At 39.5% G+C, this 12,932-nt stretch overlaps 1 protein-coding gene across 1 annotated transcript in view; it reads right to left on the bottom strand.

The window, feature by feature from the left end:
• Positions 1-161: 161 nt before the first annotated feature.
• LOC117994879 (uncharacterized) overlaps positions 162-12,932 on the bottom strand; it is a 34,063-nt gene continuing 21,292 nt past the window's right edge. Inside the window, exons 2-6 of the mRNA XM_069508458.1 lie at positions 12,464-12,481; positions 8,989-9,088; positions 8,125-8,223; positions 4,913-6,493; positions 162-4,726 (exon numbers count right to left, since the gene is read on the bottom strand). Of these exons, the coding sequence (XP_069364559.1) occupies positions 3,264-4,726; positions 4,913-6,493; positions 8,125-8,223; positions 8,989-9,088; positions 12,464-12,481 (3,261 nt within the window). The 3' untranslated portion in view covers positions 162-3,263. The remainder of the gene's footprint in view (positions 4,727-4,912; positions 6,494-8,124; positions 8,224-8,988; positions 9,089-12,463; positions 12,482-12,932) is intronic.

The raw sequence follows: 12,932 nt of genomic DNA, 5'->3' as shown, positions 1-12,932 counted from the left end.
TACAAAAATATTTTTATAAACTTGATACAAAAATCAATACCTACCTGAAGTGTTTAAATTCGTCAATTTGCAGTACAACTACAATACTATTTTTATAATATCTATCATGTTTAAATAATTAAAATTACAACCCAAAAGTACTTAAAAACTACGATTACTGGTACATAAATTAAGTTAAAATAAATTAACATAAGAATAAATTATTTTAAAAAACGTCAATTTTCTTAAAAGATCTATAGTTACATAGATCAGTCAAAATTCGGACGTTTTTTAAATTCACACAATAGATGGCGCTATTATCCATTTAATATAACTTATTCTAAAAAGTTGAGAGTCACCCAGACGGGCTACATTGGTACTATAAATCAACTACCGAAATGGATTTTGGGTGCGGGTTTTTTGCAATTGACAATTAACATACAGTAAGTGGCCAGTAGGGCGATTGCCTAAAACCTGCATCAATCATTAGAATCTCAAATTGTTGTGATTGGTAGAATGACATTTTGGCTTGTAGAGCGTTGTCTCTGTCACTCATACCTATATGATGCTTTGTCGGTCTCAACGACAGGAACAGCGCTCTACAAATCTACTATCTCCTTCTAAAGGTCGATATACATAACTTTCGGCCACGTACTGTAATTGCCTACCGACTCTAGTCCTCATGCAGTATACACAACACTGCGTTGCAGTTCCAACGGGGGTCCACACTGCCAATTTATCCCAACAGGTGGCGCATGAGTGAACCGGCCATAGAGGTAGTATATCATATCTGGAACCGGCTATACCGAGCTGTCAATCGCGATAATTTTAATTGTACGAGCGTCCAGCTTTCCATCATCTTGAAATAATTCTCGGAACAATAGTATTATTGTATGTTATTGTATTTTATATCAACAATTCTTAGCAAAGCTAGCAAACAAACAAAACAAACAGTTGATTTTAATTTGACATTGGCCGGACCTCTTGTGGCACCCTCTGAGATCAGCTTTGCCGGTGGATCCCCTCTGCATGTTGTGTGTCGACTGATTATTATGCAGTAGTCAATCTAAACCACAATTTTGCAGTCGGCTTGCAGTCAAAATGTAGCCCGTCTGTATAGACCCTAATAGCCTCTAATACGCCAAGAGCTATCGATTTGTTCAAAGTGCTTTATTATACAGAACAAGTTAAATTTTAACCGACTTCCAAAAAGGAGGTGGTTCTCAATTCGGCCTGTTTTGTATGCAAGTACAATGATTTTTTCGAGATTTCTGGACCGATTTGCAATGTTTTTCGTTCGTACTTGCGTATAAATCTTCTAAATATGAGTAAGTAGGATGACAAGAAAAGTCCTGACTTACTGACTGACTCGTCAACACCCAGTCCAAGTCTTTTTTTGTGTGACGCACGAAAAATTTAATAAATAAAATAATCACTTTAAACAAATCGTTTTTACACCCGTATTACGAAACTATGCAAGAATAGAACTTTCGTCAATATTGTGTGTACAAAACTGTACCTACTGAAAAAACTATGTGCTTATACACTTTGCAAATGTATGTTATTCAAAGTATTTTTCTTGCAAACCGTTTTCAACTGACAGTAATCGCGTCGTTCGCGTATAGCTGCGCCAATTAATGCTACAATCTCAATTGCTGCGATTGACAGAATTTATAGCACTTCTGCTGCAGCAATGCATTTTAGCTAATAGCGAGAGAGTATTGGCCAATCAGAAGTGATTGCGGTCGTCACACTGTAGCTGTCATTTTACCATATCATAGATTCGTAATAAGGGATAGCTCTCGTACTAATTAAACAATATATTTTAGATGGCGTTGCTGTACCTCCCAGAGGCATACACGTTAAATATAATGACATTTTATAGTCAAGGAATATTTGATAGCTTTTGAGATGAACTCATAAATAAAATAATAACGCTTTCACATTTTCACTCGCTGGCTCTTGGACTAAAATATCATTTTGATTCAGTTTTTTAGGGATCTGTACCCGAAGGGTGCCAAAGGGACCCTAAAGACTCCGCTGTCCGTCCGACTGTCTGTTTGTCTGTCAAGGGGCTATATCTCATGAATCGTCATAGGTAGAGACTAGAGAGTTACAATTTTCACAGAGTGTGTTATTAGAGCCTCAATAGCTCAACGGAGCCGACTGAATTCCGGAAGGTCGGCGGTTCAGACCCCTCCCGTTGCACTATTGTCGTACCCACTCCTAGCACAAGCTTTACGCTGAGTTGGAGGGGAAAGGGGAATATTAGTCATAATTAACAAGGCTAATATTCTTTAAAAAAAAATCTATTACCGCCATAACAACAAATAATAAAAATTTCAAAATGGCCGCAAAGGAAATTAAAAAAACATTGCGTTATATTTCGTACGAGGGTACGGAACTCTTCGTGTGCAAGTCCGACTCGCGCTTGACCGGTTAATCATGCTGCTGAAGTCCAAGAGTTATTTTAATGCGAAAAAGTAATATTTTATTTATAAGAAAAAAAATGACTGCATACCTGCATAAATATGCACTAAAATGCAAATGTTTCGATAAGGCTGCGTCTCCACCCAATACATGCTCGACGAGCATGCTTGATAGTATATGCAAGCGAGGGTACCTATAGTTTAAAATAATTATAGAAGTGGTAAATGATCGTAACCTTAAATAAAAGACTTGTGAAGTATCATTGCACGTTATTGTAAACCAAACGTAAATTTCATAACTTTTTTAATAAAAATGGCGAGCAAACGAGCAGGTGGGTCACCTGATGTTAAGTGATTACCGCCGCCCATGAACATTTGCAGTACCAGAGGAACCACCAATGCGTTGCCGGCCTTTCAGGAATTTGTTGAACTTGGCAGTTTAATGGTAGCAATGCATCTTTAGATGATGGTGATATTTATGTGATTTCGAATTATTTATCGTCGGAATCGTTTGTCCTCCCAGGATAATAAGTACCTAGCCTATATCACTCTTTAGGCCTGTAATTACGTACATGCAAAAAATCACGTCGATCCATTGCTTCTTTGCGGCGTGATTGAAGGACAAACCAACAAACAAAAACGCTTACATATTGATAATATTATTAGGATTCAAATACATCTATGATGCAAATACGCCTGTTTTTACAATCATGCACACTGATGTTTCACTAGTCACCTACGCAGCAACAAACTCTACCATTTCTAATATTCTAAATTCTGTGGCGATCACCTGAAAACGTCGATCATATACGTGGAGACCCAGCATAAGACTAGAAACTACATTAATCCTAAAACTCACGATTTCTTAATTTTATCACCGAATTCTGGCGTTTTTTCATATTCTTCCTCACTTTCACTAATAGATGTCGCTACTGAGATTTCCGTGACCTGTTCCTGTTTCTCCGAATTTTCTTTTTCATTCTCGCCGAAATATATCGCTACGTCGTTGTCTTGTACGTCTTCGACACGTTCGACGTTTTCGACATTAGGAGGGGGGACTACGATGGTATGAGTTACAGAGTTATCAGCTCTCAGATCGCAGTCATGTGGTATATCCCCTCTATGATAATAATCTTCTTTTTGCTCGTTAGTCCTAGCATCTTCATTGGAACTTTGTACTTCTTGATCTTTCGGATTATTTTTCTTTGTTCGGTCTACTGGTTCGTAGCCATCTGGCAAAACTAAACCATCCGGTGAATTTTCAAAACCAGAAGTTTGATAGCTAAATCCATCTGATTGAGAATTTGAGTAATTTATTTGATTCTGATTACTCTGCTGAGCATTCGATTGGTAGTTGATAGATTGAGTGTTTTGTTGATTCGAGTAATGATTTTGATTATTTTGTTGTACTTTCGAGTAAGTATTCTGATTTTGGTCTATAGTGTTTTTAACTTGGTTATTTTGCGGTTGTTCGATAGCTTGTAATATACTTTGTAATAAGCCTTCTGATAGTAATTGTTCATGTGGTATTGATGGGACATCTTTACTGTCTTGAGAAGATTGTATTTGTACTGAGTAGGTCGCCTGTCCGTTGTTATCATTTTGACCAAACTGTATTTGTCCATTCACCTTGTTTAAATTCTGACTTGTCGATACAATCTTTTGTTGTAACAACTTAGCTTCTTCACTCAAATTCTTTATTTTCTCCGAAGTTTGATATATTTGATCCGATATCGAGTTTTGTTTGTATCTATCTTTTAGATCTTGTAGAGATTTTCCTTTCTGTATACTATTTTTAACAGTTTTATCATTTTCAATTGAATTTGCTAATACAGTTTCGACTCGAGTATGAGATGCGGTTGCTAAATCTCTATTAGAATTATAGTTGCTTGAATCACTGTTTGATGCTGCATTCAAATTATTTCGTGATGAATCGAAGTTCTGTTGTTTATGTAAAGTCAAGCCTAAAGTACTTAAGCTTGCCGCATATTTAGATGCTAGATCTGCAGGAATTTTCTCACCGTTCCGAGCTGCTCTTAAAATAGCTTCATGATATGGACAATGTTTTAATATCGCAGCCGCTTCTAAATTCGATAGATTAGCTAATATCATGCCATCTATAGTTGCTGCTACAGCGTTGCTAGTTGAGCCAGATGCAGTATGATCACCTACAGTTAGTAACGGTGCTGCGTATGAGTCTATAGGAGAACCGTATAAGTTGCTAGGCTGTGTTTGCTGGAATTGCTGGAAGTTTATTGATTGTCCTGAATGAGGTAGACTGTACAAATTTGATGGTTCTATGGATAATGAAATTCCATGAACATGATTCTGTTGTTGAGATATTCCATCATGTTCATGATATTGCTGGTTTGAAATTCCATTATGCTCATGATGTTGGTGTGATATTCCATTATGCTCATGATGTTGGTGTGATATTCCATTAGGCTCATGATGTTGGTGTGATATTCCATTATGCTCATGATGTTGTTGGTGCGATATTTCGTTATGCTCATGATGTCCATGTTGGTTTAACTCTTTCACGTCTCGTATCGGTGGGGGTAGATAAATTGGACCAGATTTTATATGATCTATAGCGTGGGTGTCCTTGTGATGAGAAATATGACCGATATGTTGAATCAAACCTTCTGGGACAGAATCCCTGAATTTTATTGGATGTTTTGGATGGTGTCCTCCTGTATGGATGGAATGACCTCCTCCTGAAAAGGTCCCGTATGGAATTGGTAAGTTAGCTGGTAAAGGTTTTGGAGGAGCTCCGTATTGGCTACCTGGTGGAACCCCATAGATACCAGATGGTGGAATCAAACCTTTAGCACCTTGCTGTCTATGGGATGGAGGGTATGGTCCGCTAGATAAAGATTCTATAGGCGGAGCTCCGTATGTATCAAATTGTACCTTTTCTGGTATAGAATTTTGTAAAAACGCCAAATCATCTTGACCATTATTATTGTTTTCTGTAAAATGAGCTTCGAATACTGTCTTAGACTGATCGATGTGGTTGGAATCTCCACCAACAATAGCATTTAAGTCAATATTAGCTAATGCATCTTGATGGACTGTTGAGTAACCTTCAGATATTTGTGCTCCAGAGTTGAATTGATGACGTTCTGAGTTGAATTGATGGTGGTCTTGGTTAGGTAGGGAGTGGCCATCAAGGTTTATTGTGACCTCTTGGACATTTGGTGGAGGAGGAGGTGGTGGACCATACTGATCTAAGGTTTCTATGTGTCCTGTCTCAATCACTGCTTGAGAGACTCCTGGAATTGGTTTCCATCCATCATACAGCACATGGGGTGGTGTTGGTGGCGCTGGAATACCAGGATGAGGAGGCCTTGGGTTAGGATCTGGCTGCGGAGGTCCATAATGTCCGACACTTTCAAAATCTTGTACTACCACTTGGTCGTTAGGACCAATTGGTCCTAAAGAATGTCCTGGTGGCCCATATGTGTCTGATGGTATCGGGAATTTCGGTTTTAAATTCGCTGGTAGACTAGTTATGGGTGTTCCGTAAATAGGTGCTGGTAAGTTCAATCCTAAATCATAATTTGTCCCAATGCTGGTTCCAACACTGGTTTCCAAGCTCCCGAAGTTTGTGCCAATACTGCTGATTGGACCAATGTGTCCAATACTTGATCCAATCGTTCCAAAGTTTTGTGGGAAATCTAATGGTATATTTTGGTTTAGTTGCGGTGGTCCGTAACTTATTTTAGGTGGTCCATAAATAGGTTTTGGAGGTCCGTAAATTGGTTTGGGTGCGCCATATACGGGTTTGGGGAAGGAGAATTTTGGGGGTTTGAATGGTGCACCATAATTTGGTTTTGGAGGTCCATAGGTCTTCTTTGGTGGACCGTATATGGGTTTTGGAGGGCCGTAAGAGTGCTTTGGAGGGTGGAACTTCGGTGGCCCGTAGGAAGGTTTTGGCTTGCCGATGGGCGGTGGGGGACCTTCGTAGTTCTGGTTGGGGAAGACCACTGGTTGTGGAGGTCCGTACGCCCCAGGGGGTGTTTCTAAGAAGATTGTTGCCTCTGGCACTCCGTATACTGGTGCTGGAAACTGCAGCTCTTGAACTGGAGAGAAAGAAAGTAAGTGTAAGCATTTGTATAAGGTTGTAGAGCTGCCAATTTGAGAGGGTAAGTTCTTTACTTTCGTGGTTATCCTAACATATTCTGGATATCTAAATATATAAAAGGAAAAGGTGACTGACTGACTGACTGATCCATCAACTCACACCTCAAACTACTGGATGGATCGGGCTGAAATTTGGCATGCAGGTAGCTATTATGACGTGGGCATCCGCTAAGAAAGGATTTTTGAAAATTCAACCCCTAAGGGGGTGAAATTTGTGTAGTCCACGCGGACGAAGTCACGAGCATAAGCTAGTAAACAATAATTTGCTTTTTATTTGAAACATTACTTATTGATTTAATTAAATCGCTATTGATACATAGATCTTTATCATCATCATTCCTATACCCAACCAAATTTCTGTTAGGTTGCTTAGGTTTCAACTCCCTGGAGGTCAGACGCATTTGCGACCAACTCAAAATTATGTGTCAAATTTTGCGAGGAGATGTTAATGCTCCAGAACTTCATAACCAACTGTGTCGCATACGTGTCCCTGAATCCAACAGTACCTAATCTTCGTCCACGAAAAAATAAACTTTTCGTGGTCCCACATCATCGCACTGTTGCTAGATCTATGTCACCTATACCCCGTTCATTAGCATCATTCAACGCGCTTTTGGACAATAATGCTCAATGGGACCCATTTAATGATGGGTCTATAATACTGGTTCGGGAGTTACTGAAGTACGCTGAGAGCATTGCATGAATATGTCATTCAATGTTCTCAGCGTACATATTCAAAATCCTTTGATTTTTTATCGTTTTGTATTTTATGTCTTTTTTCTTGTACCTTTATTTGTATTTAAATTTATTATTAATCATCTAGTTAGTGTAAGTGGCACTGCCGTTCTAATTAGATATAAAAAAAAAAAAAAAAAATGATCAACCCATCACCAGCCCACTACTGAGCACAGGTCTCCTCTCAGAATGAGAAGGATTTAGGCCATAGCTCGTCACGCTGGCCAAATGCGGATTGGCAGACTTCACACATCTTTGAGAACATTATGGAGAACTCTCAGGCATGCAGGTTTCCTCGCGATGTTTTCTTTCACCGTTAAAGCAAGTGATATTTAATAAGAGGCGATCATCACGATTCTCCGCCTTCTGTAAATAAATAATTCAGCCAAAGCTACATGGGGATGATGGGGGAAAATTTGATGTGGGACATAACTTCGTTCCAGATTATGAATGGATAAATTGATGGATCGATCATCATCTTCATCAACCGATAGACGTTCACTGCTAGACGTATGTCTCTTGTAGGGACTTCCACATGCCACGGTCTTGCGTCGCCGCCATCCAGCGGCTCCGTGCGAGGTTGCCATTCCAGCACCTTGGGACCCCAACGTGTATCGGTTGTACGAACTATGTGCCCTGCCCATTGCCACTTCAGCTTCGCAACCCGTTGTGCTATGTCGGTTACTCTAGTTCTCCTACGGATCTCCTCATGTCTGATGTGATGACGTAGAGAAACTCCGCACATAGCTCTCTCCATCGCCCGCTGAGTGACTCTGAGCTTTCTTATGAGGCCCATAGTTAGCGACCATGTCTCGGATGTAGGTATGTCACTCACCAATATTAGGTATGTTCAAGGGAGGTCCGTACGCGTCGGGCGGGAGGGGTTCGCCGTAAGAGTTGGATAGCCCAGCCTCCCGCTTCTGTGTCTGTGCTCCTGAAACATTTGTTAAGATGTTTTGAAGTAAAATTGTTTGATAAAAATGTATTAACGAAACTGTATCGATCAGGAGAATATTGTACCGATTCTAGAGAGAAGGTCGAAGGTCCGAAAGGTCGACGGTTCAAACCCCGCACGTTGCACTTTTGTCGTACCTACTCCTAGCACAAGCTTGACGCTTAGTTGGAGAGGAAAGGGGAATATTAGTCATTTAACATGGCTAATATTCTTTTTTTAATAACAATTAGTGCCTCAATAACTCAACCGGTATAGGAGTGGACTGAAAACCGAAAGGTCGACGGTTCAAACCCCGCCTGTTGCACTATTGTCGTACCTACTCCTAGCACAAGCCTGACGCTTAATTGGAGAGGAAAGGGGAATATTAGTCATTTAACATGGCTAATATTCTTTTTTAAAATAAATAAAATAGCCAGCGCGTGCCAGACCCTCGTTATTTTATAAAAACCCTAAAGTTTCTCTGCATATTGTCCCCCAACACAGAGAGGAACGATTAGCGACTATGAAGTTTGGTTCATGGTGGCTATGCCCACAGGCTACAATTTGCTTGGCGGCACGGCTTTGCCACGTAGGGTGGTAGCTAGCAACGGTCGAAGCCTCCCACCAGACCAGACCAGACCAAATTTCTCCTGCCGGGAATTGAACCCAGGACTTCCCACTGATAAGACCACAGCGCTTACCACTGCGCCAGGTAAGGTCGTCAAGAAAACGAAAATGATTAGGAAAAATATAGAAAGGGTATACCGTTCTGTGAGGCCTCCGCGACCAGGTCCTGGTCTCCGTCCTTGCCCTGAGGATCCTCCTCAGCCGCCACCAGCACCAGCGCGAGCAGCACCACTGCCCACTGGAAACAGAAGAACAGAAGAAGACAATATATTTATGACTATTCATCATAGAATTCGGTCGGATTCCCCTTATTTTAATCTTTAAACTAAAAAAATCCATAATACTATACCTACTATTTGAACATTTTAGGGTTACGTACCTTAAAAGGAAAAAAATATATTTGCGAATCGGTCCAGAAACCTCGAAAAAATCGATGTAAGTACCATACATAAAATAAAAAGAAACGGGCTGAATTGAGAACCACTTCCTTTATGGAAGTCGGTTAAAAAGGAACCCGTAAAATATCCTATACGGCTTCCTTCTGGATTTAGGTTTTTAAAAATCCTGTGGGATCTCTTTGATTTTCCGGGATAAAAAGTAGCCTATGTCATTCTCCAGGTCTTAAACTATATCCATGCAAAAAATGACGTCGATCAGTTGCTCCGTTGCGACGTGATTGAGGGACAAACCAACACACTTTCGCATTTATAATATGGGTAGTGATACCGAATTTCATAATTCTAGGTCGACGGGAAGTACCCTATAGGTTTTCTTCACAGACACGACGGACAGACGGACAAACAGACAGACAGACATCAAAGGGTTCCGTTTATCCTTTTGAGGTACGGAACCCTAAAAAAACACGTCATTTTATTACTACAGTCCAATACTTTATTGTAAACTTTCTATCTTGCACCTTGCTCGTGCTAACAAGCGATACGAGTAGGCAATGCATCGACATCTCAGTTCCCAGCTCTATGAACTAGTTCACCCCGCGTCGGCCGTGCGAGCGGCGAGAGGACTGACTACATTGTCTATGGTGTTTTTGGATGACCTGTGAACTGTTCTATCTCTACATAGTATAAGTCTGTATAAAATAAAGTCGCTTCCCGCTGGGTGTCTGTATGTATGAACGAGTAGATGTTTTAAACTACGCAACGGATATTAATGCGGTTTTCACCAATAGATAGAGTGATTCAAGAGGAAGGTTTATAGCTATAGTTTTATATTGGTTTGTGTTAATTTGTTGAAATATGACGATATTTGAAACAAAATGTCGGAATAAATCAAGCTTGCATCACAAAATTAACAAATATCATCAGAAAAACGTAGGATAAACTCAAAAACTACTCAATTGATTTTAAAAATTCTTTCACCTATAGAAAGCTAAATTATTAGCAAGTAGCCATGAGCTATATTTTATTCTCAAAAATTAGAGATCCCTAGAGAAATTGGAATAATGTGAATTAGGTCGGAAAAAATCCTCTCATTTGAGAGTTTCCGAGGCGATCTACATTGCACCCATGCGAAGCCGGGGCGGGTCGCTAGTTACTATACTATGGGATGGTGGAGGTAATTTTATCATGTGTTTCCCGTGTTTTTATTCACATACCTCGCTTGGTATGTGAGGAACTAATCTTTAGGAAATGTCGTTCCGTCCGTACCGAGTACGGCAAGGCTTAAGAATGGTTATGATTTTAGCGATCTATGTATGACTAGGGTTCTAGCTAGGGTTGCCAGGTCACCAAACCTAATAGCCGGACAGACCAGCCAGTTTGGCCGGACATTTGGGTAGAAAGGCCGGACACCCTACATTATTGAGAATTTTGTGTCTTAGTATTAATAGGTACGACAATTTTTTTTAATGTAAAATCAAGCTTTTTATAACCGACTTCAAAAAAAGGAGGAGGTTCTCAATTCGTCGGAATCTTTTTTCCATTTTTTAATTTTTATGTATGTTACCGGATTACTCGAAGACGCCTGGACCGATTTTGAAAATTCTTTTTTTGTTTGAAAGGGTATACTTCAAAGTTGGTCCCATTTAAATTTGGTGAAGATCTGATGAACATCTTCGAAGATAGATAATGAAAACTCCTCAACGGATAAGAGTAAATTGCTCGCGATCAGTATAATAGCTTAGTAAACAGTAGATTTTTAACCAGGCATAGCATATTTTAATACCATGGGGCCACTAAAAATTGTGAAATAAAAAAAATTACAAAAAAAATAAAAACCGACTTTGATACACAAACACTAAAAATTGAAAAATAATTTAATTTATTACCGAATATATTATGTATACAAGAGTTGATATAGTTCCATAATAATATTTTTTGGGGTCGGTGCCAATGAGGTGCCATTGTGGAGTCTCATAAAAATATGACCTAGACCTAGTTAGGTTATCCCGGCGCCTCTAATACTTGACGAATGGGCGCATTTCCCTTTCAGCCCGATCCGTCCAGTAGTTTGAGCTGTGCTGATACTAACAGATCAGTCAGTCAGTCAGTCAGTCACCTTTTCCTTTTATATATTGAGATATCGATAGATTACATTCCCACCCCTCGCTCCGGAATCCCAGATAATAAGATTCTGTAATTGTGTAGTCATTGTGTTGCTCATCACGAGCGGCTCCCACACCCACAGTTTTTGCTGACTCGGAAGCTGCAGATTGTTTATAATGTTGTCTACATAGATTTTAATTACAGCAAAAAGTTGAATATAAGTACCCGCAAATTGCTATTGCGCTGTAACCATGTCTCATTAAGATCGGAATTACGTCATTTTGCCGTCAGCCCAAATAAAAATATAGGTACCATCAGCTCGAAACGTCAGTCTAACGCTGACGTCACTAAAATAGCGGCCACGCGCATTAGCAATTGTCTACCCTATGGTCTGGAAATTTGTGTAGTCCACGCGGACGAAGTCATAAGCTAGTAACATAATTATATCTATTGCAAATCCTACGGTATTTACTACACAATAAATTATAACATGCAGTCCGTTTTGAGCTAATCAAAACATTACCACTTTTACTTTTAACTTTCATATGCCACGATTAACATTTCGCTTTACATAATAAATCATGGTTTGAGAGGCGGCAGATGAACGGGAGATGATCGGTTTCACATCATTTACGAGATGGCTAGATTAATGCTCGCGACTGCGTCCGTTTAATAACTTTGTACCTGCAACTTTACAACTGCCCAAAAAAAGGACTGTGAAAAATAAATATAATAAAAAAGCTTTTATTATCTAATACGTTAATTTCAAATACAATCAATATCTCCTATTACAATAATTTATTTATTTTACATCATTTTGTTCATAAATTTATCATACTCAAAACAATATCAATTCATAAAATAAATAGGTATGAAAAAAAAATTAAAATTTTCAAAGTAAGAGGACTGGTAGCACATTCTAAAACAGATGTTTATTTATTTTTATGCATAATAGTTTTTGATTTATTGTGCAAAATGTCGAGAAAATACCCGAGTACGGAACCGTTGGTGCTCGAGTCTGACTCGCACTTGGACGGTTTTTTATAATGAAATAAAAAGAACATAGTTTTGACTTTTGACAGTACCTAGGTATTTATTTAAACTTTTCTTACCGGCCTCCATCTTGGTATCTGTAACAAAAATAAAATAAAATTAGTTATTTTACCTATTTTTTTTTTATTTTTTTAATACAATAAAACTTAAAGCTAGCCTTATCTAATTACTATATAAATCATGACCGCGTGGAATGGTGCCAAGAATACTGGCTGCATTTCCGCGCTGGACAGCCAGGCTGATCCGCTGCGCAAAAAATGAGCCAGCCCTTCTGTCACCAGTTGAGGCTATTAATCGCGGTGAAATGTCTCGTAAAAATTTTTTAGCACTAAGACTCCATGGCCCCAGGGTCTCCACGGCAAACGGCACAAAAATGTAACTCTCTATAAGAGAGGCATACTTGCGCCGCTTGCCGTTTTCAGCTGTTTCTGCTGCGGCTCCCGGTCTTGATGCTGTCTTCCTGATATGACACGGGGCCAATGTGTCAACGCAAGTTGCGTCCCACATTAGCGCCCGTCCCCGTTCCCA

Source organism: Maniola hyperantus, chromosome 28 (assembly GCF_902806685.2).
Source record: "Maniola hyperantus chromosome 28, iAphHyp1.2, whole genome shotgun sequence".
Classification (NCBI taxonomy): domain Eukaryota; kingdom Metazoa; phylum Arthropoda; class Insecta; order Lepidoptera; family Nymphalidae; genus Maniola; species Maniola hyperantus.
Note: the sequence above shows the minus strand (reverse complement) of the source record. Positions and strands in the feature narration are given on the sequence as shown.